This window comes from Chenopodium album, chromosome 2, assembly GCF_948465745.1.
Source record: "Chenopodium album chromosome 2, dcCheAlbu1.1, whole genome shotgun sequence".
NCBI classification, from domain to species: Eukaryota; Viridiplantae; Streptophyta; class Magnoliopsida; order Caryophyllales; family Amaranthaceae; genus Chenopodium; species Chenopodium album.
In genome coordinates this window covers 6,301,707-6,328,249 of record NC_137835.1, presented here as the reverse complement: position 1 = coordinate 6,328,249, position 26,543 = coordinate 6,301,707, and the positions used below count along the sequence as shown (strand labels likewise).

The following is a 26,543-nucleotide window of genomic DNA, read 5'->3' as shown; positions in this document are numbered from 1 at the left end:
CCATAACAGCCTCATTACAGCCAGCATGTAGTGGACCGGCCCATACCCAACCTACAAATATCATTTTATTTATTTATTTATTTTTTTAAAAAAGACACAGATAATGTTAACCGTTTTTGTTTAGCTTCCTCTCTTTTTTTTTTCCGAAAAAAATGCCGTTTTCCGGCGCCAAAATTCCGACGGCAATTCCATATTTCTCGTCACCTGTAGTATGTTATTTGAATTATTTTTTTCTCCATATATTATTTTTCCATTGAATTTAAGTCTGAAATTGTTGAATAATTAGGTTGGAAATTGGCGATTAATTGAGGCTCACAACATCTGCAAAAATGGAGCTTTGAAATTGAGTTGGAATTTTGGAATTACAAAATTGAAGTTGAAAAGAAGTAAATATCACTCTAGATTTGTTACTTTTGCTTCTGATGTCCCAGTTTCTGATGCTTCCTTTCCAACTGATTATTCTGAGCTTCTTCGTCAAGTAATTATTTTCCCCTTTTTTCAGTAATTATTTTCCATGAATTTAAAGTTTAATTTAATTTCTTCGTTTAGGCCAAAACTTTTATACAACGGGTGTATTGCATACGACAATTTGTTCATGTGATTGTGGTGACTAAATTTGTGGGGTAATGTTGGGTTAGTTGATATAATCTGTTGGTAAATGAGCTATTCTGATTTGTTTCTTGTTGGACTGTTTTAATCTTTAGTGTTTGTTGGAATCAATAAAATGATACTTCCGTTTCTTATTAGTTGCAACAAAAGGAATTTTTTATTTTTTTTTACGTCTCGCAAATAAAACCCCTTTGTTACAACTAATGAGGAACGGAGGTAGTAATATCGATGTTCTAAATATGAAAAAAGAATGGACATGGAGCTGAACTGCCAGTGTACCTTATATAACTGTGATTTCCGTTATCATTCACCGTAGAGGCCTGTAATCAAAAGAAATTAGAGTGCAGTTACTCGTGAGTAGGCTCTAAGATCTTCTATTTAGTCCACGCGATTACTAATTAACTCAATTGTAATCACTTTGCAAATCAAGTTTCTTATTCTCACTTCACTGTCTCACTGGCTGACTGCTGTGTTGGAAATTGACAGGCGAAAGAAGCCACTGAATTAGCGATGAAGGACAATATACAGTTGATGGTTAGTGCTGTGGTTTCTAGTTTCACTTTGGTTTATCAGCACAAGCAGTTATAGTGCTGTGTCTAACAGAAATGCTGTGCAGGAGATTGAGTTCCCAACTTCTGGATTGCAGTCAGTACCAGGTTCGACACATATGTTTTGTCTGGAATATCACCCATCCCCCTTTTCGTGTCCTTAGATTACTCTGAATTTACTTAGCTGGTATGAATGCATGATTCTGTTTTTTCTGGATCAGGTGATGGTGAAGGTGGTAATGAAATGACTGAGAGCATGCAGTTGATCCGTGAATTCTGTGACCGCCTTGTAGCTCCTGAAAAAGCTACCCGGACCAGGATAGTATGAATGTTTCTGGAAAGTTATATGTATTCTCCTTTTCTTATAATAACTGGAGTCTGTTTTGCTTGATTTTTCAATGTGCATACTTCATTTTACAAATTTCCCAATCTTCTAACAATGTTCAAATTTTGTGTTACACCATCCCCATTTATTTGATTGTGAAAATGTTCAAAATTATCGAGCTACTATGTACACGGAGTGTTGTGTAATTTAATGGTAATCAACTAAAGAAACATTCCTTTTCCCCATATTGAATAATCTTCAGAGTTGAAGTTCTTAGAGAATAGAAACTTGTGGATTTTGGTATGAAAAGAGAATATTGATAAAATTGAGACAATCAAATCTGTTGAGTCTCAGCCCTATGGCCTGTAATATGGAAGTTTTTGATTGTGTATAATGGAATCCTTGAGTTATTCTTTCAATTTAACTAATTAAAGTTTTGCGTTTGTTATTTCAGTTTTTCCCAGAAGCCAGTGAAGTAAAGTTTGCGAGAACTTCAGTTTTTGAGGGAGTTACATTAAAATTGGATTACTTGACTAAGCCATCCTTTTTTGAGGATTTTGGTTTTGGCACAAAAGTCAAAATGGCAGACCGTGTACGACCAGAAGATGAGCTTTTCTTGGTTGCATACCCATACTTCAATGTGAATGGTAGATCCTCTATTACAGTCCTCTTCATTTTAGTGAATCTGTTGATGTAATTTTGATGTGGTTTTGTTGAATGAAGAGATGCTTGTTGTGGAAGAACTGTATAAAGAAGCAGTCGCTAACACTTCAAGGAAATTGATTATTTTCAATGGGGAACTGGATCGAATAAGATCTGGATGTATCCTTTATTCTCATGAGCTAACATTGAATAGTTTGTGCATGCTTCGCCTGATTTAAGTGCTTGTAATTCCTTTCTCTTAGGTCATTTGGTTTTTCATGAGAATTAGCAGTTCTCATGTAGTTGTAATACTCACAGAATTCCTTGAACGTGACCATACATTGTTTGGTTGGAAAACTTCTAGTAAGGAATTTCCTCTACTAAAGGGGAAGTTGTACTTACCGTTGTTTGGTATTGGCATACCAAGCAACAGTTGAGTTTCTATTTCCTGCAAACTTCGACTTCCTGTGTAAGCCTTTAATACAAAATGTATGAAACCATGAACATGTTGGCTGACTATTGTCCTTGACAAAAGGGCTCCAGACTACCCGTCATTCTTTTACCCAAAGTTGGCTGCACTTACCAAGACATTGTTGCCAAAAATGGAAACAGTGTATTACATTCATAATTTTAAAGGACGAAATGGTGGAACTCTTTTCAGGTTTGTTGCCAAAAGTTGCAATTTAGCTGCTCAGTTGCAAATATTTTACATACTTCTGAACTTTCTTAGGAGTCAGCCTTTTGTATCTTCTATGAATTATTACTTAAAAGATACAATACTGCAGGTGTTATCCCGGGCCTTGGCAGGTTCTTAGAAGGACTGGAAACAAGTATATTTGTGTGCATCAACGAGAAACTATGCCATCTCTGAAGGAAGTTGCCTTAGACATCCTTCAACCAGCTTGATCTTCATGGCTGCTTCCAAGTATCTTGTATATTGTACTTTCTGATCGTAAAGCCCCAGGTACATAAAAACCTTAAGATTATTATCAACTCAATAATTGTAAGCATATTTCTTCCGTTCATTGTTTGTTGTTATTCTGCTCAATAGTTCCTTGAGATGCTGTATTCGGGTGTTCAAAAAAAAAAAAAAAAAAAAAAACTTAACTATCCATTGTTAAATTGATCGGAAAAACCAATGTATTATCGTTGAGCCCTTGTTATGGATATTTGGAACCTTATCCCTCTTATTGTCTTAGTGTCTTACTACAGTTAGGTGATCACAGGCCATGGTATGTTGATTAGTTTGAACTCTGCTTTGGATATTTTCATTTGGGCTACTCATGTCGACCCCTAACATTCTAACAAGAGCCTAATCAATAGGGTCCAGCTATCTGTGCATTTAGAGCAAGTTTAGCCCAAAGTCTTGAGACTTGTGGTGACATCATCATTTTGAGTCTTAAGATTTATACTTAAGACTTTTCCCATTTTTCTTCAAAAATCTCAAGTAAGTCTCAAGTTGAGTCTTGAAATTAAGACTTGAGATTGGAACCCACTTTACCCACTTCACTTTTTTTTTTTTTTTTTTTTTACACTTTTCTACTTATAATGTGTCAAATATTTAAGTCTTAGGCCTAAGGTGATAAATTTGTGTAAGTCTTAGTGAGTCTTAACAAGAATTTGATGACATCGTTTTCAATAGGGACCACAAAAAATGATGTCACATCGGGGCTAAACTTGCTCTTTAGACCTAGCTTTTGTATAACTTTTTTTTTTTTTTTTTTTAATTTATAAAAATAACATTTAAAAAATGTTATTCTTAAGTGTACGTTTCAAATTAATTGAAAAAGGTGGTCATAGTATCTGACGAGGTTTTACCAGAAATGAACTTATTTGCTCTTTAATATGTATGACTCATTATAGAATTATATTATTTAAATTATTTGGTTTCATTTTAGCATGATATGGAGTATAAAACAATTTCTAAGCTAGCTGTCTTAATCTTTTTCTCGACGTTGATGATTTAAAAAATTAATTAGTAACCTAATCATTGTTAAAACTTTTTCACCAACTCACTAATGACAACATTTTCTCTTAGAATGATTGGGAGGTGAAAGAGGTAACTATTCAGAAGCTAATCGGGTAATTGCTTGTCCAATGATACAGTGAAACAGATTACCCTTCGTTTTATTTTACTTGCCTCATTTTTATTATTTTGTGCGCCACAATTTGCTTGCGCATTTCATTTTAAGGAAATTATTTTCTACTTTGTTTTTTTACGGGACAAAGGGACTAAGAAGATGAGTTCGCTTAATCGTTTTGCCACATTTCTTAGTTAGGGAAGTTATTACTCTCTCTCTATTTATTTCGAGGCTTTGCCTTTCATTTGGACAATTGTACACCAGTGACTAGTTGATACAAAGGACTCAATGTAAACAAGGAACTTAGCAAAATATGGTACTCCTTTAATTATTACTTCATATTTTTTTTTGCTGTATGATATGTTTAATGTGTACAAATTATTAATTTTATGAAATCTTAGTAATAGATTATTAAATATATTGATAATTTAAGTTACACGTTGACACGAATGTCAGTCAAATTGTTAAAATTATTCTGGAACAAAGGATAATTACTAACACGCAAATGTTGTATCTTCCTGCCTTATGAGTTTTACCTGTTTTACCTACTACTTAAGAGAGTTTATAAGTATTCCTTCTTTTTGTTTACAAAACAATATTATCTTATATGATGTCTTACCTGAAAGCCTCAATCCTTGCTCTAGTACTACTTCCAACTCTGTTATCCTCTTCCTTTGCAACTTCACAATCTCTTGATGAATCCTTTAAACAATGCCTCAACCAAAACTCCATGCTTCGAATCCAGTTCTCCAATACATTTTTCACTGCAAAAAATCCCTCCTTCACATCTGTTTTAAACTCTACTATCATGAACTTCAGGTATTTGCTGCCTTCAGTACAAAAACCTTTGATTATTTTCACCCCTTTACATGAAACCCATATTCAAGCAGCTGTTATATGCTCAGAACAACTCGGAATTCACCTAAGAATCCGCAGTGGAGGCCATGATTACGAGGGTGTCTCTTTCGCATCTGAAATTGACCACCCTTTTATAATTGTAGACCTTGTTAAACTCCGAAACATCAGTATTGATATCGAAGATGAAACTGCTTGGGTTGAAGCAGGCGCCACTATTGGTGAATTCTATTACAGAATTGCTGAAAAAAGCAGAGTTCATGGCTTTCCAGCTGGTATCTTTACCAGTTTAGGCATGGGTGGGCATATTACAGGAGGAGCATACGGATCTATGCTAAGAAAGTTTGGCCTTGGAGCTGATAATGCCATTGATGCCCATATAATCGATGTGAATGGTCGGGTTCTTGATAGAAGATCCATGGGAGAAGATCTCTTTTGGGCTATCTGTGGAGGTGCAGGAGGAAGTTTTGGGGTTATTGTTGCTTGGAAACTCAAATTGGTTCGTATACCGCCTACTGTGACTTATTTCATGATTAACAAAACCATGGAAGAAGATGACATCAAGGTCTTAGATAAATGGCAACATGTATGTGATAAATTTGATGACAATCTCTTGGTTAAAGTCACTATGCAGGCAACAAATCCTAATGAAGAAGGCGAAAGAAACGTGACAATAGAATACCAAGGTCTGTTCCTTGGCAAAGCCAGTAGACTGCTTCGAATCATGGGAAGAAAGTTTCCGGAACTGGGTGTTTCAAGAAAGGATTGTCTTGAAATCACATGGATTGAATCGGTGTTATACATGGGTGGATACCCAAATGGAACATCTCTTGATATTTTACTTCAGGCAAAGTCATCTTTTAGGACCTTCTTCAAAGCAAAGTCTGATTTTGTCCGAAAGCCAATTCCTGAAACTGCAATCACAGAGCTTTTGAAAAGGTTGAAACAAGACAGTAGTGTTGTAATATTCACCCCTTATGGTGGAAAGATGAACAGAATCCCAGAATCTGCAATTCCCTTCCCGCAGAGGAAGGGTACCGTGTATATGATCCAGTACCTTACGATTTGGCAAGACGGGAAAAAGAGTGAAAAACTGCACATGAAATGGATTAGGAAGCTGTACAAGTTCATGAAGCCTTATGTCAGTAAAAATCCTAGAAGTGCATATGCAAATTATAGGGACTTTGATTTAGGGATGAATGAGCTAGGGAACACAAGCTCTAAGAAAGCAGGTGCTTGGGGTTATAAATACTTCAAGGGAAATTTCAAGAGATTGGTACAAATTAAGACTCAGAATGATCCTAATAACTTTTTCAGACATGAACAAAGCATTCCAGTTCTTGCAATGTAGATCGTTTTGTTTTTCCAATGGTGGTAGTATCGATCTCTTGCTGCCTCTGTTTCTCTTTTGGGTTTCGAACTTTCGATTGGTCTAGCTAGGCTAAATAAACCAACTCAATTTAGAACTGGCAAAAAGTCGTGTTGTGTTCGTGTTTGGTCTCGTGTCAATTTCATGTCGTTCATAAAATCTATCAAAAACTATGTAAAGTGTAAGATAAAGGCATAGTTTGACCACTTTATCTAAATGGGTCGTGTTCGGGTTGGTTTTGTGCCGTGTCATGTCTACTTCGTGTTTTCTCTCAGTAACTTTGTGTTCATGTCGTGCCAATTTCGGTCGTGTTGTGTCGGTCAGATATTGTCAGCTCTAACTCTACTGTTGTTCATATAATTCAACTCTCTATATATTTATAGATCGAAGTGTTTATGTAGCATTATATGGAAAACATGATGCTTCTAATGGGATGGCTAGACCAAATAGAAGTGGGCAAGGCCCAGGACAAGGCCCACACGTATCGCACCAAAATAGTTCATGCTACAGATTACAAGCAATTTAAAAATCACGAGTCATCACAATTGAATATTTTCCCAAATAAATAGTTAAATACTATATCCGTTTCATAACTTTTGCAACTTTTGCTAAAGAATGCTACACATTATTTCTAGGGGTGAGCAAAAAATCAGGGTACCCTGAATCGGAACCGGAACCTGTTAGGAACCGCAGGTTCCAGAACCTGTACAAGAGGTTCCGGTTCCGGGTAGCAAACTGGAGAACCTGTTGTAATAGGTTCCGGTTCAGGTTCTCAATTTTTTGGAACTGGAACCTGTAGGGTACCCTGTACCTGATAAAAGTATCACTTAATTTCAAATTATACACTAATTCTTACTCAATTTTTAAATAATAAATATCAAAATTACAATTATAAAAATATATATATTAAATTTGTTAGACAACTACTATTAGTTTGTCTTATTTGCAAGTTGCAAACATTATAAATTAGTGACCAACCAGTTTTTTATTAAAAATTCCGCGAAAAAGTTAGTGAGTATATTATAATACAGGGTACCCTGAATCGGAATCGGAACCTACAGGTTCCGGTTCCGGTTCCGGTTCTCATTTTGAGGAACCTGTTGCAACAAGTTCCGGTTCCGGTTCCTGGAATTTTTACAGGGTACCCTGTTATGCTCACCCCTAATTATTTCCAACTAATGTTTTTTTTTTTTCCTTTTTAGATTGTCAGTTCTCTCTATCTCTCTCCTCATCATATGCATTCTTATTTTTCTCTCAATCTTACACTCACAAAAAAATTTTGCTTAGAAGTCCATACACCTTCAAAGTTGCAAAAAACGTGAAAAAGAGGTAGTAGGTAAAATTAGGGGTGAGCAAAAATTTCGAGTACCCGGAATTGGAACCGGTGGGTCCGGAATCGGAATTGGACCCGGTGATTCCAATTCCGGGTATTAAATTAAGGACCCGGTAATAACCAATTCCAATTACAATTCTCAAATTTTTGAAACCGGAACCGGTTGGGTACCCGGTTACCTGATATATGCTAAACTAAATAAATTTTAAATAATTAAAATATGTTGACTGTATCTACTTTGTAAATTAAAAAAGTATTATTAATACCTAACATAAATACAAATAACTTAATGCATATGTAAATATAAGTATTAAACGCTAAAAATGAACCTAACTAAAATAAGAATTATAATTTGTATTATATTTTAACAATTACATACATAAGTGGGTACCCGAAACCGGTACTCGGTGGTTCCAATACCAATTCCTAAAATTTAGGACCAGGTTGAACCAATTCCAATTCCGGATCCGAATTTTAGGACCCGGTTCCAACCAATTCCAAGTCCGGATCCTAAAATTTTGACTGGGTACCCGGTTTGCTCATCCCTAGGTAAAATCACGAGTGTAGTTAGTCACATGAAACCATGAATTGCAAGAGCACAAGTGTATATATATATATATATATATATATATATATATATATATATATATATATATATATATATATACAGTCTATACTATGTACTTTAAGACTTAAGGATTTTCCATTATAACAGTAATAGCAATGAAAAAAAAAATAGAGGGGAAAGATATTCACTATAGATATTGATTGTGGTATTCTAATTTCTAAACTCTGTATTATGTAACTGAGTTATACATAGAAATCAAAAGAATAAAACAGATCAACTGCCACATTGATAAACTTGTACAACCTCAACATAATCTGGAGGCAAAGTAAATGGCAGGACTTTACACCTTAGGAATGTATAACACCGATAGATTAAGCACATTTTGCTGTCATCTTGCTCCAAAAATATACAATTTGTAGCTGCTCCGGATGGTTGGTTCTTCAGCTAATCCAAATGACGTAAATCTTGGTATTGTTTTACATCAGGAATGAATATTATCAGCCAAAAAGAATGACTGCTACTTCCGGATAAATATATGCACATGAACACTAGCCAGCTGTATATATGCTCATTCAGCAGGTGCATCTGGCAACTCTGGCACAACTGCAGATGACAATTCGATATGAGATACACGGACAGCACCAATCAACTTCTCTGGTAACTCCTCTTCAGTATTTGCCTGAATTCACATCAACTTGGAGTCAATTAGCCTGCAAACAAAGCAGTTTGCTTGCGAAAAAGAGAGCAATTGCCCAAAGAAAACAGTGCAGATCCCTAAATTTAGGGTTGTAATAATGTTTCCCTATTCATTGGATTTCCACAGCACACATACATCCCAGATAAAACTAAACCGCAAGGTCCCTAAAGTTCCCTTGATTACGAAAGAAAAGAGAACTCTGTAAACCACAATCTCATTAGTTACACACGAAATGAGAACTCTCTAAACCGCAAACAAATTCACTGTTTCATAACCTCAACTTCAGTCCTAAAAAGGGGGTTAAAACTAATTTCCTAATCAAGCAATAAATTTCCACCTGATCATAAAATTTCATATATTCATTCATTAAAATTTCAAAAAACTCCTCAGTAGCTCTCTAAGACCACAATCTCATTACTTTTGGGCCTTTACTCTAGGCTCTCCATCAATTGCCACTTTGTAGCAACTTTTTTTTTGGGGGGAATTCATACCTGTACAAGGAAAGCCATATCAACCACCAATGTTGTAATCACCCCAATCACAAGGCCCAAAACTCCATTGGCTACTGTTGAAGAGCCAATATCTACATCAACCTACAAAAGGTAATCAGCAAACGATGACCAAAATCAATGCAAATACACTTGAATCAATAATATTCAATCGCCAATTCAATAACAAATTTGAAATTTACCTCTAAGTAGTTTGGCCCTCGAATGTAGTTACAGTCAACTGCTTTTCCTAACAAACAAGGAGTGCTTCCAACACTCTGACGAACAATCCAAGAGCCCTGCATAAAGCATATACCCACTCAGAAAATGCAGAATATGGAAGTAAAAAAGGCTAAAATAAACAGTAGTAAAATACCAATGCATCAGAGATTCACATTGCAACAAGGCCAACAACTGGAATCTGACATTCTAACAAAACTGGGGAAATCTCTATTGAAAGAGGGGCAGAAGTTGACCAACTATTCAATTAAATATTTACATATAGCCTTTTTATCTCTACACAAGTTCAGCAGCATAAATGGTGCACACTGCACAGCCTTTACAATTAACAAATAAGTAAACTGGAACATAACATACCTTCCAACAACACCACTAACTTCTTAACAACGACATGAGAAAAAAAAAGAAACTTTACTTAACCCATTATTTGGGGAGGGGGAGGGGGAGGGGATAACAAGGCATAAATTGTGCAGTGGCAGTCACTTTGCCTATATAAAATGAATTCAACAGCTTAATCTTTTCCTGCCTATTCTTGGGGAAATTAAACCAGAAAAAGCAGTGAAATAAAAGGACAAGTTCGCTTATCAACTTATTAATACCAAACTTTAGCAGGCATTTTGAAAATTATCTCAACAGGAACGTCTGAAGTTACCTTGGGAACTGAAGGGATGAGCTTCAGCCGGGTATTACGAAACTCATCATCGCCATCCACAAAACGTTGCAAAAGTGACCCAGGTATTAATTTTGTTGTCACAAAATAGAACACCATACTATAGTGAGTTGAACCAGGTACCTGATGGAAATGGAGTAAATAACCTTTCTAATTCAAGGTATGTAAAGTTAGATCAAGGGTTGGGTGGTTGAAAAAAACTCACTTGAAAATTAATAACCAAAGGAAACATTCCTTTCTCCACAGCAACCTACAAATAGAAAGACAATCAAAGGTTCATTATACTCATTATATGGGGGACCAAGATAAATCCCTGGCAATAAATAATAACATCTGATTAACGCATAGTTTAAGAGATGGAATTGAATAATTTATAGCACGGCTAAGAATAAATTAATAGATTACAATTTTGACGCCAAAAAAAATTAAAAGATAATAGGTTATATGGCCAGATACCCATTATAACGTTTGAATTTGTAAGATAAATGCATCATAAATTCACTTCCAAACTTTGTAAAGTAGGTTTAAAAATAGGGAAACAAATGACAAAAGTCTCAATCAACACCATCTATAATACAGGGAGGCTCTTTGCTATCTCTTTAGTAAAAGGCAACAAGTTCACTATTTTCCAGGGATAACATTGCTTATACACAAGCTTGTGTATACAGATCAGTAAATTCCAAAGTACAAACCCCTGATCAGAACATCTCAAACACCAAAATAAATCATTGTGTTAGGACATTATTGTCAAAGTTATAGTTGCATAAGTGCACAAGCTGTTGCAATGTATAGTGTCAAACACAGATGCCACAATCAGAACAGATTTTCCAAAATTTGCTGAATTGATTGATTCAAAAGAAAACAAGTTGACAAGTTAAAGCATAAGGTGAAGTAAGAGGAAGAAAATACTCGACGTAGCAGAGTAGCTTTAGCAATATGGCAAAAAAAATAAGACCAAATGTGATACATTCATAAAACAATAATAACCCTTAAATTCTGAATTGGATAATAACAAAATGGAATCAAGATTCTTGCTTCAATAACATATTAATTTTACTTCTGTATAAACACACACACACACACAAAAAAAAAAAAAAAAAAAAAAAAAAAAAGGGAATGAGAAAAGAAAGAATTTAGATCTCACCTGTGCTGCACAGCCTTGACGTCTAGCAACATGGTCCATCCGATTTGAATCTTTGAACCAATCAACTGCAACAAGATCCATTATAGGTTTCCCTGCTGTGACCTTTGATTTGTCACGACAGAAATTCTTGCTGCGAACTTTGAAGTTGTTTCCATCGGATATTCTCCAACAATTGCGAGCATTTTCATTGTCGTCTCGTCGTAAAGTTCCCGAGAACAAAGTTAAGTCAATCTGATCAGTCGGTTCTTCAACAGCTTCAAACATAAAGGGAGCTGTTAACCTCTATGCAGGAATATATGTATTACAGTCATAAAAACAAAGAAGATAAATGAATGATTAAAGCAATGCCCACCTGCTATTTTGACTTCATTCTCTGGTGGAGAACGGTAACCCTACAAGATTGCCAAAATAGAAAATCAGAATTTTAGATAAATAGCCATAAAAAGAGTTTACAGAGCAATCTTGTACAAAGTTACAAACCTCTTGGTCTGACTCAGGTATTTGAAAATCCTCATCTTCATCAGAGTCTTCATCCATCATGACAGAGTTTCTATTAGGAACAATATTCGGATCGGAAAAACTAGGATGAATAGATGAGTCCTGAAATTTTTGGTTCTTTCGAGAAGACATAGATGCTGAGGTCATGTTGACCATGACTGGAATTCTGGGAGTAGCGATCCTTTCATCAGTTTGAGAAAAGTATTCACGCAACCCTGTCAGAATAGTGAGAGATTCTACAATTAATCACATGGACACATTTTAAGGGATAAAGAGGCAAAAGCTTCTTGACAGGCCAATTGACAAAGGGGACTCCATGCAAGTTTTCTAAAATTGTGTTCAACTATCTTGTTTAATAACATTCAGCAACAATTCTTTGACAGAACCTCATGAAATTACAAGAAATATGAATATAAATGTCAGCAACTAGCCTTAAGAAGGGGGAGGGGTGAAAACTCCATAATTGTCCTATACAGTTCTGCATGCAATCATAGCTTCTACTGTCAAACTTGAACACTTATTTATTTAATTTTTTAATATTACCTCCGTAATTTAATGTTGTTCCCATATAAAACCTTTATAAAATTTCAATGCAAATGGAATCTCAAACTCTCTCGGTGAATATATAAGAAGTAACAATTGTGGGATAGATCTTGTTTCAATCATCTCAATGTGTTAGTTCCAACATAGCAACTAATTAATATTTTTTACAAAGCGTATTTTAGTAAATTGATGCTAAAAAAATGCATTAAGAATCGTTCAAAAGGCAAATGGGAAATTTTTTCACGAATGGAGGTATTACGAGTTATGCTGCACAGAAATACTAAACTGCTGAAAAAATAATTCAGAAAGGCCACAGGCGGAAAACACAAGTCCAAACGCAGACGGCTTTTGATAATAAAAACATTAAGGGGGTATTTGATTGGGAGAAGTTAGGGGTAAAATGAAAGGGTTTGACTACTCCAAACCTTCAATGGGAATGCTTGGTTGAAAGAGAAGTTTGAAGCCAAAAGGCTAATTATGAAAAAGCTGATTGTAGGAGCTTTTTTAGAACAGAGGTTTGTGTATGGAATGGTGAAAAGAATATTCTATCCTAGACATTGCCATATCAACTAACCTTTTAAATCTCCCACCAATATATTACTTAAATATCTTTAATTGTCATTTAACCCAATAAAGTAGCAAGCAGCTAAGAGCTACTTACCAAGCCCTTTTACACAAACAACTAAATACAGTATACAACCACCTATAGATCCGGCAATAAGCTAACAGCTAACCTCAAATTTCCAAACAGGGCGTAAATCTAAAAAGGCCAATTTAATCTTAAATATCTAACTTCCCCTTGCATTATTATTTACAACTCCCTCGTTCTATATGAGGTGCGTCTCCATTGTCAAGAAATGTCTCCTGCCTCCATAACTCTTATCAATATTATCAAACTCCCATTCTTCTAAAATAATAACCAAAACCATTAAATTGCACCCACTTAGAATTACCTCTCCAATTACCATTTCAAATCAAGGTCACAATTTCTGTTAATTACACAAGGACCTAATAATAGTTAAGCCGGCCCTTGATAAAAAGAATCGGCAACAAGAGCTCACCAGCAACACTGTTTAACACTTGTAGGAGGCAGTGCTGCTGGAATGATGAAACATAGCCCACACCCCATCCTTTTAGATCAATTTGCATAAGGTGCTGCACCTGTGATCTGGGCCTTCCGTTTCGGGGTTTTAAAGGAGAAATGTTGAATCCACCACCTGAAATATTGTAAAACAAAGTTGCCTATTTCAATGATTGGAAAACATACTGAACAGTAATTGTATTTGAAAGCAAATAGAACTCAATTATGCAATGCATCAAACTGAGTCGACAGAAAGCCATTACAAAGAGATCTAGAAATTACTTTCAAGATGGGCTCGCACAAATCCTGGCTGAGGACCACAATTCTCATGCACCCTTGAGCGGAACAACACAACTGCATTATAACAGAATACAGTCAGAAAGAAAAGAGAGGAGTGTGAAGGTGAAGAAAGAAAGAAAGAAAGCTATAAACAATACAACTGACCATAACTTCCATCATCATTACGTCGCCAATAGCGCACATAGCAGAGGTCACGAGGCCAAACAAACCTGGAAAAATCACAGATTGCTACATAAATCTACAGCACATTCTACTTCATAGATGTTGTATCAATGTGGCAAAACTGCAGACTTTATCTTATTTCTTCTTCCCATACACAAATGCAATACGTTCATCTTTATAAGAATTTTAATCAAGATGTCTTTGTAGCATCAAGGCAACTCATATCTCGTATAGTGTAAGAGATAACACGAATTGGGGACAATTTTTTTAAAATGAACTGCTTTCCAGAATTCCATGCAATCAAAACACTGGACAGAATATTCAGGTAAACATGTTCAACGCCCCAATAACCTATCAAGCTGGTCAGTCAGGTTGCGCAACTTTGGATTCCGCTAAGATCAGCTTTTAGATCACTTTTCGGTCAAATCCCTTTTTTGTTAATTTTCGCAAGTTCATTTTGGTTTTGGGCTGAAAAATTGTGTTCAAGAAACTAAATTTTCAGGCAGATTCTAATAAAGTCTTCAGTACATGAGTACATCAAATTAGTTTTTTCCTAGGCCTTCCAAGTACACTGCCTATGTTGACGCACAGGAATCATAAGTACTTTAAAATCAACAGTTAGAATGTTAGATCATCCAGTTCCCTTCTCAAGTATGATAATCATCACAATGAAAGGCATAACAAGGAACTATAAAAAGAAAAACAACAGGAGAAAAACTTACATTGAAAACCAGTCAAGCTGGAGTCTATGATATATTATAGCAGTATGCCCATCCACCTCCTCAACTAAACTACCATACTGGAAAGAGCAATCCCATCTGGAAAACCATATAAGTAAAACTACGTCAGACTATAAGATATTAGTGCAAAAATCAGCAATAATGGAAAAGTCAACTCAAGCCCAAATCTCCAGAAATTCCCAATTGGAAAAGCCAGATGCACAAAGCTCTAACCCAAAAGAAAACAATACTTGATAAGATCTACACATGCCCCAGATCAAACTGTTAGGTCAGGGATCCATTTTCATCAAAGAAGCAATAGCATGAAAATGAAATGGAAGCTGAGGTATGGATGAACAAAGGAAACAAGAATGAAAGTTATATGATTAAAAAATAAATAAATTTTTTTTAAAAAAAAAAAAAATAAAACCTTAATGAAAAACAGCCTTTTCACAGCATAGAATGATACATCAAAAAAAGAAACTATCACAAGCTCTGTCCACTACAGAGCATCAATTTTTAGGGGGCGTTGTAAGTAAAGGAAAATTATTATCATTCTGGGGTAAGCTATAGGGTTCTATAAGAATTGCATCACATGAGGGAGAGACAAAGGCTTGGGAAGATGAACTCCGAGCAAATTTTCCCATGGCATGAATATAAAAGCACTTCAGAGTTAAGATGAAAGTTCATGGATGAGATTGGTTACATACTCAAATCTTGTCCCATCCATACTCATTATAAGTTCAAAAATTTCTTCACAAGTAGCTTCAACCACTCCTACAGCTCTCATTGCTCGGCTACAACTCCTCGGCTGTATATAAGCGGAAAATTGAATAAAGAAACAACAAAGAAAAGTAAAACATCATACTTTTAACAACACAAGTTTACATACAAGGTAATCAACTTCAGAAAGCTCTTCAAAAATACGAAGCCCTGCAATTTTTAAAATAAGATATTATCAGGCATCAGCTTCTTGTTAAGAAGATTTTTTTTTAAGCAACGTCATATTTACAATACAAGTACCATTTTGACATTGAAGAAGACGCCAATGCTTCCGAGAAAATACTTGAGTATTAGTACTTTGGGATAAATCAGAGTCTATTTCACGGGTCCAATCCAATATAGCTTCGGGAGGTCCTGGAAGATAAATAGAGCAAGTAGTACTGAGGCTACTGACCAAATAAGCACAAGAGCCATTTGATAATTCTAAAAGAAAAAGAGCACTGACCATTTCCAATTGTTGTTCTCCTCAACAAATTAGAACCATCCTCCTCATCTTCCTGGGCACTAAGCCTGCAAAGTTTAGAAAACAGGGTGTTCAGAAAATAGTCAAAATACACAATTCCAAGGACCAGAGTGTTCAGCAACATAAATATCCCATCTCAAAAGCAGAGTATTATCTTCTTCTGACCAGACAAAAAAAAAAAATTAAAAATTAAAAAAAAAAAAAAAAATAATCAATAATTGGCAGTCATACAAGTAGATATCCACAGTAACTGGGCCTTAAAATGAAAACTGAAAGATGATGCTGAGACTTTCTAAACTGAAAGTACCAGCAAAATTGAAAGATGCTAAATCCAACAAGATTCTGGTCTCCATTAAAGAAAATCCTTTAGACAATATTCTACCTGTATCAAAAATAAGGATATAGATACTTTTTTAATCAAGGGATAGATATACTGACACTTCATTAAAGACCAGATAATGCAATACTTTTATTGAAAGGCAGAGTTTAACACTTGGACACTGGACAACATGTGGCTAGACTAGAAACAACATACCCTAAAACATAATGTTGCAACCTTTATGCCTAATCATACAATCATCACCACCACCACCACAAATGATGATCGTGCACCTTACAAGAGTCTAATGAGGATAAAATATTTGATATTAAGAGGAAAGAATGGACGCTTCCAATGTCCTGATGGAGCATGCCCAAAAGTGCTCTGGTTCAGAAAAAAGATAGTCTATGAAAATTACTTATCAAAATTGCAGTGGGCGATTGGTGACGGTGTATCAAGAGCATAGAAGTTGCACTACCTTTCTTATGGTTTAATCTATGGGATTGTACTTGTAGATTTCCAGTAGGATTGGCATACTGTTCCCTAAATCCCTACTGATTTTCACTCTCTTAAGATAAGCTGGCTATCAAATATTTTACATGATTATCAGGTTAATAAACTTTGTTTTGTTTCTCTGTTAAATTCCTACTGCCTAAAACATTGAAAAGGGGTCAAATATCCTACTCAACAGTCAAGACATCCAAAAAAATATCATCAAAATAAAGTAGAAATTTCTATATTAGAAGAAACATGAATCAAGAAGCCACTTACTGACTTTCATGATCTGAGGAAGAAGCATTTCTCATGGAATCAGAGCCCGCTTTGTACTCAAAAGATATGTACTTGTTGCCATTACCAACTTGAGACTCCTGGTGCTGCATATAGAAGACAAAATTACAAATCAGTGAATCCTAGATTTAAGACTTAAAGAAAGATATTACCCTAGAAATTCAGCATGCAATTGACAAAGAAAATACAAATTAAAAGCATGTAGAAAGAATACCTGGTCAATGACTTGCTCTATCTTTTCTTTCCAAATTAAAGCTTCCTGGATGTTGAATGCTGCCAACTTTATCACGAAGACACATCGGGTTAAGCTTTTCCATAATTTTTTTTGTAGCAGCGAGACAATTGAAGGACACTGCATAATAACCAAGCATAGTCTGGTACCACTATTTGAGTCACATTAGAACTACTTACAGCAAGGAAATCTAAACAAAATTTTGATGTGCCTCGAAGTTGTAGCAGCTAGCTGCAGTGTATTATTTAAACAACTGCGCTACCTGGTTGAAACTCAAGATCTATAAAAAAACCATATGTGAGTAGGCGCAGATCGCTAAGTTTTGCATTATTGCTATTTCTTCATTAGTTCCTTTACATGTCTGATACTGAAACCTTTCAGAAGTAGCTTCCACAAACCATTTGGAGGGTTAAGCTCAAATAAAAGTTTTTGATGCGGCAATTTAACAAACTAGTTTGTAGAACAGCATGTAGTCAGTCCAACCAGGACCATACTGCTAACCTTTTGCATAGACTAAACTACCACCATCTGTATCCATCACAAGCATCATGGGCAGAAAGAATACAGACGACTAGAATATAAAGCATTCAAATTCTTAACAGAAAATGAGATGTTCAAAGGAACATAAAATTAAATATTAATGAAAGGAGAGAACATAAGCTTAAAAGAATAGCTAAGTGTTGAAAAGACTAAGATACACACCGTAATTCGGTGATATTTGTCCTTCTTGTTGTACACGGATAAGACATACACCATCTGTATAACCAATTAAAAAGATGCAATGATAATAAGCACATATAAGTAGAGAATCTTAGACGAAGTACCAAAACAATTTTTTTGAAACAAAGAAAACACATTAACAGAGTGTTAAAGTAAATCTAAGTAGACACTGACAAACAGACAATGAGGTCAGACACTTGAAGAGAAAGAGTCACAAGAAAGGACTCTCAATCAGTGACTGAACTTGTTTATGGAGCTTATAAAAAGTTGATTTTTTGTTCCTCTTCCTACATAGATTGATGACAATGCTACTTTGTCAGTTAAAATTGTGATAACTTCTAAACATCATATCCATAGTTCTACAAGGAGCCCACAAATAACCAAGCTTTTTTCCAATAAATAGTGTCATGACTTCCATCAAATGCTGAATATGGAGTCCCCCATTGACCAATTTGTGAAGTCCAAATAAATGCAAACCTAATATATAAATCTTACAGAAAATATAGGATCCAGATGAATGCAAAAGAAATTCCCACAATATAAAAAACCATACAAAAATTTGTCATAAAAGCATGACTCATGCCAGTTCAACTAATCCTTGAGCATTTGCGCAGTTGAGCCTCCAAGTATGCAGATGTCGACAAATAAAACTATAAATGATTAAGAAAACCAAGATAACAAAAAACTCACATGTCCATGATGGGTCTTCAAGCCTCGGTCCTCCACTCTACAATTGCCATCAATGACAAGTGTCTTGACAGGTACCTATATAATGCATCAAGAAACAGATAAAATAGTCTATAGTGCTCGTCAAATATTTCTAAAACAATAGCTGAACTCCCTACATACAATCTTATCATTCCCACAATACACTATCAATATCTATTCGAGTCCTCGTAATTTTGTCCATTTTCCACACAACACATTTTGGTTAAAAGCCCTTTCATTCAAGAAGAAGCCAACAAGTATGTGATTCTAACATGAAGATTCTCAACAAAAGATGGGCCTAAAAAATTCACTAACCCTCAAAAGAAAACAATCTATCTCCTATCCTACTCCTTCAGAATCCAACTTTATCCATCAAACTTATTCCCAACCACTCTTTAACTTCGAATCGATTTTTCAACGAAATTCGAACATAACCGGTCATCATTTCGGCATGATATCAGTACTGATCAATCAAAATTCAACTAAAACCATTCTCAAGCTCCTCTAATTCATGAATACTACAATTATTCCAAGCAATTTTCCACCCTATTAACACTTTTACTTCAATAAAATTCACAGTAAATCAACAAAGATTGTATAAAACCCAAAAAAAAAAAATCAAATTAAAACAAACTAACTTACTCAAAACTTAAAATGTAACAACATAAAACATAAATAAATAAATAAAAGAATGGAAATTAAATTTATACCTGATTATCTTGGGGTTTTCTCTTATAATAAGCAAGAAGACGAGGCTCAAGAACAAAATATCTCATATGAATAAAAGATCGACCGATTTTTCTCCTCCCAATTCTCACCATCCATCCTTCATACACCACCTTAGATGATGATGACATCACTCACTTCCACCAAAATTAATTATTTTAAAAAAAAAAAAAAATCAAGCAAAAAATTAAATTTAAAAATCCGCCAAAAATGGGCGAAATTATATCAAATCGAAAAAAAATCGTTTGATCGCTGCTAAAAAGCACAAAATTAGCATATCAAAGTAAGAAATGATCGTAATCGATCAGCATTCAAACGATTAAATGGAAATTGATTTTTGTTCAATTTTTCAAGAATTCAAAATTCTTCTACTCGTGAATAATCAAAGAAAAATTGGAAGAATTTGAGCAAAAAATTGGGGAAAACTTGATTGGTTTGAAGCAGAAAAAATGATGAAGAAGAAAGGTTTAAGGTTTGAAATTCGAGGTTGAAAAATGGCGAAAGACGTGAGAGAGGAGAGAGAAAGAGGAAGGAGGGAAGGAGCACGAAAGAAGAGGTACGCGAGATCTATGTTTGCACAATTTTATTTTATTTTTTAGTTATTATTTTATTTTTTATCTTTAATTAATTTTTTGTTGATGAAAAAAATAAATAAAGTGAAAAAAAATGAGCGTTTTGAAAAAAATGTACGAGTAGCTTTTTGTCTTTTGTGTGTAGTGTTGTGTGATGTCCAGGAACATTGCATGGTGGAAAATGAAATTATTTAAAAAAGAAGAAAAAGTGAATACTCAAGAAATAAATCGGATTGCTTTAACCAAAAAGAATAATCGGATTGCATAACCAAATTACTTATTGATGAAGGGATTTGAGGTCGTAATCTATGGTACTCATTTTTTTTTGTTTTGTCGATGAGCTATCGCATTGGTAATTTTGTACTTTTTTTTTTTTAGAGGAAGAAAGAAAAATTACAAACAACAAATATTTTTCTTTTAAATGAAATACATAGAATTTGAGACAAAAAATAAAAAGAAGAAAAAAAAATACTTATTCTTTGATTAGGTTCATAATAAATATAGTCCCAATTTTACGCAAGTGCAAGGGACGATGATAGACCGAATTAAATTAACGCTTTAATCTCAAGAAAATCACAACTAAACTAAACAAAACAAAAAGGATCCCATGGGTTGAATTGTTGAAAGAAAAAAAGTTCAAAAGTTAAGTACTAATGTATTTGATGGTTTCTTGATTGTTTCTTTAACCTATTTACTAGTTAAATAATACAGAATTACATGACTTCAAGAATCTATATCAAAGTAAATATGAATTCTTTTAACCAAAGTAATACTCCTACTCGTTGCACATAGAAAATGAAGAAGTAATTGTTACGAAGCACTCAATAATTTATGTAGAAAATGAAAAGAGCTAATTTGACAATAAAATTGTTTCCATAAATTTTGATATTACATAACAAAAACCAAGTAGATTAGTTCATATTTTTCTTGTGAGCATTATATCCGGAAAGTTACATTGTGGAAAGTGGCTTTACAAAAACAAGCTAAATTAGTTAAACTTTACTTCTTTAGTTTGTGAAAGAAGGACAAAGTTGTTGAAGTTATTAGTAAAGCTAAGACACTCCATTTGATAAAACAAAAGGCTTGCTTTCTTGTAATGAATTAGCAATAACAAAAAGCTCAACAAGAATATTGCATAAATTTTGATATCAGTATCATGAATCATGGTGTACAATGTACATGGAAGATGGGGCTGCAAAGCAGTCATTTTTTTCACAACCCTCTCCCCAAAAAAGAATAAAATCTAATAAGATGAATAAATTAAATTAACATGAAATTACACTTGTGGGATATATCCATCCCTAATTATCTCTGCAGTCAAATTTTTAAGCATGGCATATATGTCTCCTACTTGATCATGTTTTTGATCACTTGCAGTAAACACATGAATCTGATTATTAACATCAATCCAGCTACAGCCAGGACTTTTCTTCAGTCCCATACCTTTGATTTCAGATCTAAGTGTTACAACCTCGTTCCATTTATCCAAGTCCTCGTACAAGTTTGCTAGGAGTACACGGTACCCAATACTATCAGGATTCAACTCAAAGATGTGATTAGCTACAACTTCAGCTAACTTCTCATTACCGTGAATTTTACAAGAGCCAAGCAATGATCCCCAAATGCGGTCATCTGGAATGTGTGGCACAGCAATTATCAGATCATAAGCTTGGTCTACATATCCAGCACGACCTAAAAGGTCAACCAAGCAAGTATACTGCTCAAGTTTAGGTTCAAGCATGTGTTCTTTTGTCATGCTTTTGAAGAACTTCAAGCCATCTGCAACTCTTCCTGTATGACTACATGCAGAAAGAATTGCAGTAAATGTTTGATGATCAGGCTTCAAGCCATTCTTTCTCATTTGGTCAAACAAAACAAGCATTTCGTCTACAAGACCATGTAGGCTTAACCCCAACATCATCGAATTCCATGAAACTTCATCTCTCTCCTTCATCCCAATAAAGACTCTCCACGAGCTTTCCAAGTTTCCACATCTAGCATAGGCAACTACAAGTGAATTGTTCACAAGAATATTGGTCTCAAATCCACTGCGTATCAGATACCCATGAATTTCTTTACACTGTAAATTTGAATACAAATGTGAGCAAATTGATAGGAGACATGATATAATCACTGCATTAGGTCTAATTTGACAATCTTGCATCTTGCAAAATGCTCTCACAGCATCATCCAAGCATTCATTGTGAGTATATCCAGATATCAGACTACTCCAAGCTACCTCATCTTTTATAGGTAACATTAGAAAGACTTTTTGAGCACAAGGTACATCTTGACATTTCATATACATATCAACTAAGGCACTACCAATGTATGTATCTAGGTCCAACCCCATTTTAACTGCCATCCCATGAAGCAGCATGCCCTCAAGCTTAACTGTCAGAGATGAACATGCTCGTAATGCAGCTAATAACATGACCAAATCCAGATAACCATGCTCCAGTCCAACAACAAACAGATCTAATGCTTTTCTAAAAGATCCACATCGAACACAATTTGTGATTACTGTACCCCACATGACTATATTATGATTATGGAACCTGTCAAATAACTGTAATCCTGAATCAGGATAGCCACAGTTAAAGTACATGTCTATCAATGAGGTTCCAACTCTAACATCTATCTCCAAACCAGTTTTGATTATAAGTGCATGAATTTGCTTTCCAAAGGCTAGATTTAAGGACTCTGAGCACAAGACAAGAATAGCAACCATAGTAGAAGAATCAAATTTAACCCCTGAAACCATCATTTCAATGAAAGAACGTAGTGCCTGCGAGTAACAGCTATTCTCCACATACCCCAAAATCATAACATTCCATAACACGGTATTTTCTCTCATACTCCCTACAACACTCTGAAATAGTTGTTCTGCATAGCTTACAACAGAACATTTCATATAGAACTCAAGCAATCCACTCAAAACAAACTCGTCAACAACCAACCCACTTTTAATCACAAAAGCATGTATTTCTTGCCCATGAATTAGAGACTTAACTGAAGTACATGAGGAAAGCGCTGAAATGCAAGCCACCCTATTGGGATACATTCCGAATTCACAAACCATGCGTGTAAACCATTCCAATGAGTTAATATACAATCTTGATTGATGAAAGCCAGAAATCATAGTGCTCCATGAAACAGAATCCCTCTCTTGCATTGTCTGAAACATCCTTATTGCATCATCACTAGCACCACATTTCCAAAACGTGCTTAAAAGAGAATTTGCTACAGATATATACTTGATCACACCTAACTTCAGAATATGCCCATGAACTTGCCTAGTCAAGTTCAAATCACAAACACCGCCAATCGCCTTAACTAAAACAGGAAAGGAATAAAAGATATTTGGGATGAAACCGCCATCCAACATGCCAATATAAAGCTTGACAGCATCAACATAGAATCCTTCATAAGTAAGCTCTTTAATCAGCTCGTCTACAGATAATTCATTGATCAAACCCTTGTTTCGAGTAAGATTATGTTCGGTGTGAGAAGCAAGAAAAGAACTACACTGATTTTGGTGTGTTATAGCAGTATGATTGAACTTGGAATTGCAATAAATGGAAGCATGACTAATACCGCGGTACCCATTAAAAAATTTACATTGCTCACGTACACAATGATGTCGATTAAAGATGACATAATGATGTGGTTGAGGTACGAAAACATTACATTGTGTGATAGTTGTCACCATACTAAAAATTTGAACTCCAAAGTCCGAATCATTCGCGGTGTATCATGCTACTGCTATAAATTATCATAACCTGGACAAAATAAGAAATCAACACATTCAATAATAATAAAATTAACAAATAACAAGACATAACCATTGGAGTTGCTCTAAAAAATTCAAAGTAGCAGTGGTTTAAAATTAATCAAAGCCAATTTAATAAGCCACAAAATTAAATTAATCATAACCAGGACATTTTTTTTTTTTTTTTTGAGAAACATGACCAGGACAAATTAAGAAATCAACACATTCAATAATAATAAAAATTAACAAAAATAAAACCCAATTTATCAGGGGAATTAAAATAATCAAAGCCATATTTCAACAATAAGATTAATTAGAACGGAGTACAGACTTTTGCAAATACAACCTACCCAAAACAGAGTATCTCAATGGAGTCATGCTTAATTAAAACATCAAATGAATCAAAACATCTTATAAATTCGTAATTATAAAATTATGTAAACAGCATAAACTTGCAGAAATAACTATACTTGCACAATTAAAAAAAAATGATAAGCACAACGAATTTTCAGTTACTTCAATACATACATAATTTCAAGACCTTACCTAAAATGAACCCTAATTTAAAGGATAAGCATTAAAGTTTCAATATTTATGCAGTAAATATGTTAATTAGAATCTGAAAATGAAGTTACAAACACAGAGAAACAAGGAAGATGGTGCACCTCGGTATAAAGGAGGCGCCGCCGGAATATGGTGGTTACCAGCGACCGGAGTTGAACGGGTTTGGGTTTGGGTTTGGGTTTGGGTTTGGGTTGAGAAGAACGGGGGGTGGGCCGAGTGAAACCCAAGTGCAATGATTTGAACTCTTTGTTTAGAAAATGAATTTAGAGCTGGGGTTTAGTAGTTAAGACTAATAAGGGTTTCTTCTCATTGAATATATTCACTTAGCTAAATTGAAGTGAATATTTTATAAGAGAAGGAAATTAGGAGTTGAACTGAACAGAAAATAATCGTATAAGAACAGACCTAAGTAGTACTCCATAATGATGAATTGGGTCGTATTTGATCTAATTTGAGCATACCACTTTAGGGACCGTTTAATTGGGGATATTTAAAAGGAAAAAGGAATTAATTATTCTGATTTCTTTGATGTTTTCCAAGTTGATTCCACGCCCCTAAGTCATTCCATTTCCTTTCCTTAGCCACCATACCACCACCACCGTTCTACCTATCCCCCACTATCGAACTGCCCAGCCACCTCCCCCCACCCCTGGAAGGAGGAAATTCAAGTTTATAACAGGGATAAACTTCAAATGTTTATCCTAGGGTAGGAAGGTCATTTTCTTACCCAGGTGAAGGGTAACTTTGGGAATAAGAGTATGAAAGTAGTTCACGGGCGCAACTCCCCGTTAACGATTTATTGTTTGTGGGACCCATAGCATTTAACCATGGTTAAGCAATTTTATCCAGATTCATTTGCTGAACACTGAAGAATTGGGGACGAGCTATTGAATGAGCTCAAAGAATTGAATTAATTCGTATAACTGGTGCCTTAATCCGATTGGAAATCTTTGCACGCGCTTTTACTTCAAACTTCACCGGCTAATGGCGAATGCGGGCGAACAGGTTCGTGTTATTGTCTTACTGTCGAATTTGCTGATTTTTGATTTTTATCATTCAATTATTAAAATTTTGGGGTTTTCATGTTGTGTTGAGTTCTTCAAATTTTGGTATGATGTCTGCATGTTGATTGAAAATCGATTGCTAAGTCTTAATTGTTAACTGCGAATTGATTGATTGGAAATTGAATGCAGAAATGTAAAAATTGTCGAATTTTCTGATTGTTGATTTTTATCATGCAATTATGAAAATTTTGAGTTGGGGTTTTCATCTTGTGTTGTGTTCTTTAAATTTTGGTATGATGTTTGCATATTGATTGAAAATCGATTACCAAGTCTTAATTGTTAACTGCGAATTGATTGATTGGAAATTGATTGCGGTTTGTAAAAATTGTAATCCCCGACCGTTTGAAATTGGGTTCGACTTGAGGATAAAGTAGCGTCTTGTTTGAATAAGATGAATGCATTTGTCGAATTACCTCGATTTTAGTATTGTTATGGACATGTTGAATGTATAGTGGTAACCCTTTCTTTGTGAAGTAGCTGCAATCAGTGTGTCCTTAAGAACACCATGTGCTATTTTGTGTAAGCTCGAGATGCAAAGGTTTCAGGCACTGACTTTCGCTATCGAAAATTCCAATTAGTTCCAGGGCTATTCCAGGTATATATGTAAGCTATGTGCCATCTGCATGTTTAAGTTATGTTTGATAACGTTCCAGTGATGGTTTTAGCATGTATTTAATTAAGACAGTGCTGTGTTTCCTGTTGTTGTAGGATAATGAGTTGTCTGTTGGCGGTTTTGTCAAAAAAAATCAGGCTGTTCTTTCAGAACGGAGGAGACGGTGTAGTCGGGTAAAGTTTGGTTGTTGATGTATATTCTTGAATCAGTGGTTGTGGATGTATGTTCTAGAATCATTGGTTGTTGTTGTGCCATTAGTAATTGTTTTATTATTGTTTCCAGCCTCCTAACTTGACCTGTCGAATTGAGACTTTTGGGAGGATACTTCAGAGATTTGATTGTAGAC

At 34.9% G+C, this 26,543-nt stretch overlaps 3 protein-coding genes and 1 pseudogene across 4 annotated transcripts; 2 read left to right on the top strand and 2 right to left on the bottom strand.

The window, feature by feature from the left end:
- Positions 1-95: 95 nt before the first annotated feature.
- On the top strand, positions 96-3,293 carry LOC145594466 (protein LPA3-like). The gene is made up of 9 exons (XM_081650775.1): positions 96-209; positions 287-478; positions 1,096-1,143; positions 1,226-1,265; positions 1,379-1,479; positions 1,937-2,129; positions 2,206-2,304; positions 2,668-2,785; positions 2,910-3,293. The coding sequence occupies exons 1-9, from the start codon at positions 153-155 to the stop codon at positions 3,028-3,030; spliced, it is 969 nt and encodes a 322-aa protein (XP_081506901.1). The 5' UTR covers positions 96-152; the 3' UTR covers positions 3,031-3,293.
- A 561-nt stretch (positions 3,294-3,854) lies between these two features.
- Positions 3,855-6,773, top strand: LOC145594457 (monolignol oxidoreductase AtBBE-like 15 pseudogene; annotated as a pseudogene).
- A 1,725-nt stretch (positions 6,774-8,498) lies between these two features.
- Positions 8,499-20,171, bottom strand: LOC145594448 (protein ENHANCED DISEASE RESISTANCE 2-like). 2 transcript variants are annotated; one of them, XM_081650758.1, is made up of 21 exons: positions 19,597-20,171; positions 18,869-18,943; positions 18,161-18,214; positions 17,441-17,506; positions 17,209-17,312; positions 16,101-16,165; positions 15,896-16,009; positions 15,765-15,805; positions 15,583-15,683; positions 14,876-14,971; positions 14,136-14,200; positions 13,974-14,045; positions 13,672-13,827; positions 12,050-12,282; positions 11,922-11,961; positions 11,570-11,823; positions 10,631-10,675; positions 10,408-10,548; positions 9,719-9,814; positions 9,519-9,620; positions 8,499-9,009 (listed from the first exon to the last, which is right to left on the bottom strand). In XM_081650758.1, exons 1-21 carry the CDS (start codon positions 19,741-19,743, stop codon positions 8,899-8,901), a joined length of 2,178 nt encoding a protein of 725 aa, XP_081506884.1. In that variant the 5' UTR covers positions 19,744-20,171; the 3' UTR covers positions 8,499-8,898. The 2 variants fall into 2 exon arrangements, with proteins under 2 accessions (XP_081506884.1, XP_081506886.1); XM_081650760.1 differs by lacking the exons at positions 18,161-18,214; positions 18,869-18,943; positions 19,597-20,171 and adding an exon at positions 17,721-18,145.
- Positions 20,172-21,302: 1,131 nt separating this feature from the next.
- On the bottom strand, positions 21,303-24,759 carry LOC145581126 (putative pentatricopeptide repeat-containing protein At3g01580). The gene is made up of 2 exons (XM_081638193.1): positions 24,622-24,759; positions 21,303-23,966 (listed from the first exon to the last, which is right to left on the bottom strand). The coding sequence occupies exon 2, from the start codon at positions 23,894-23,896 to the stop codon at positions 21,461-21,463; it is 2,436 nt and encodes an 811-aa protein (XP_081494319.1). The 5' UTR covers positions 23,897-23,966; positions 24,622-24,759; the 3' UTR covers positions 21,303-21,460.
- Between the last annotated feature and the right edge of the window lie 1,784 nt (positions 24,760-26,543).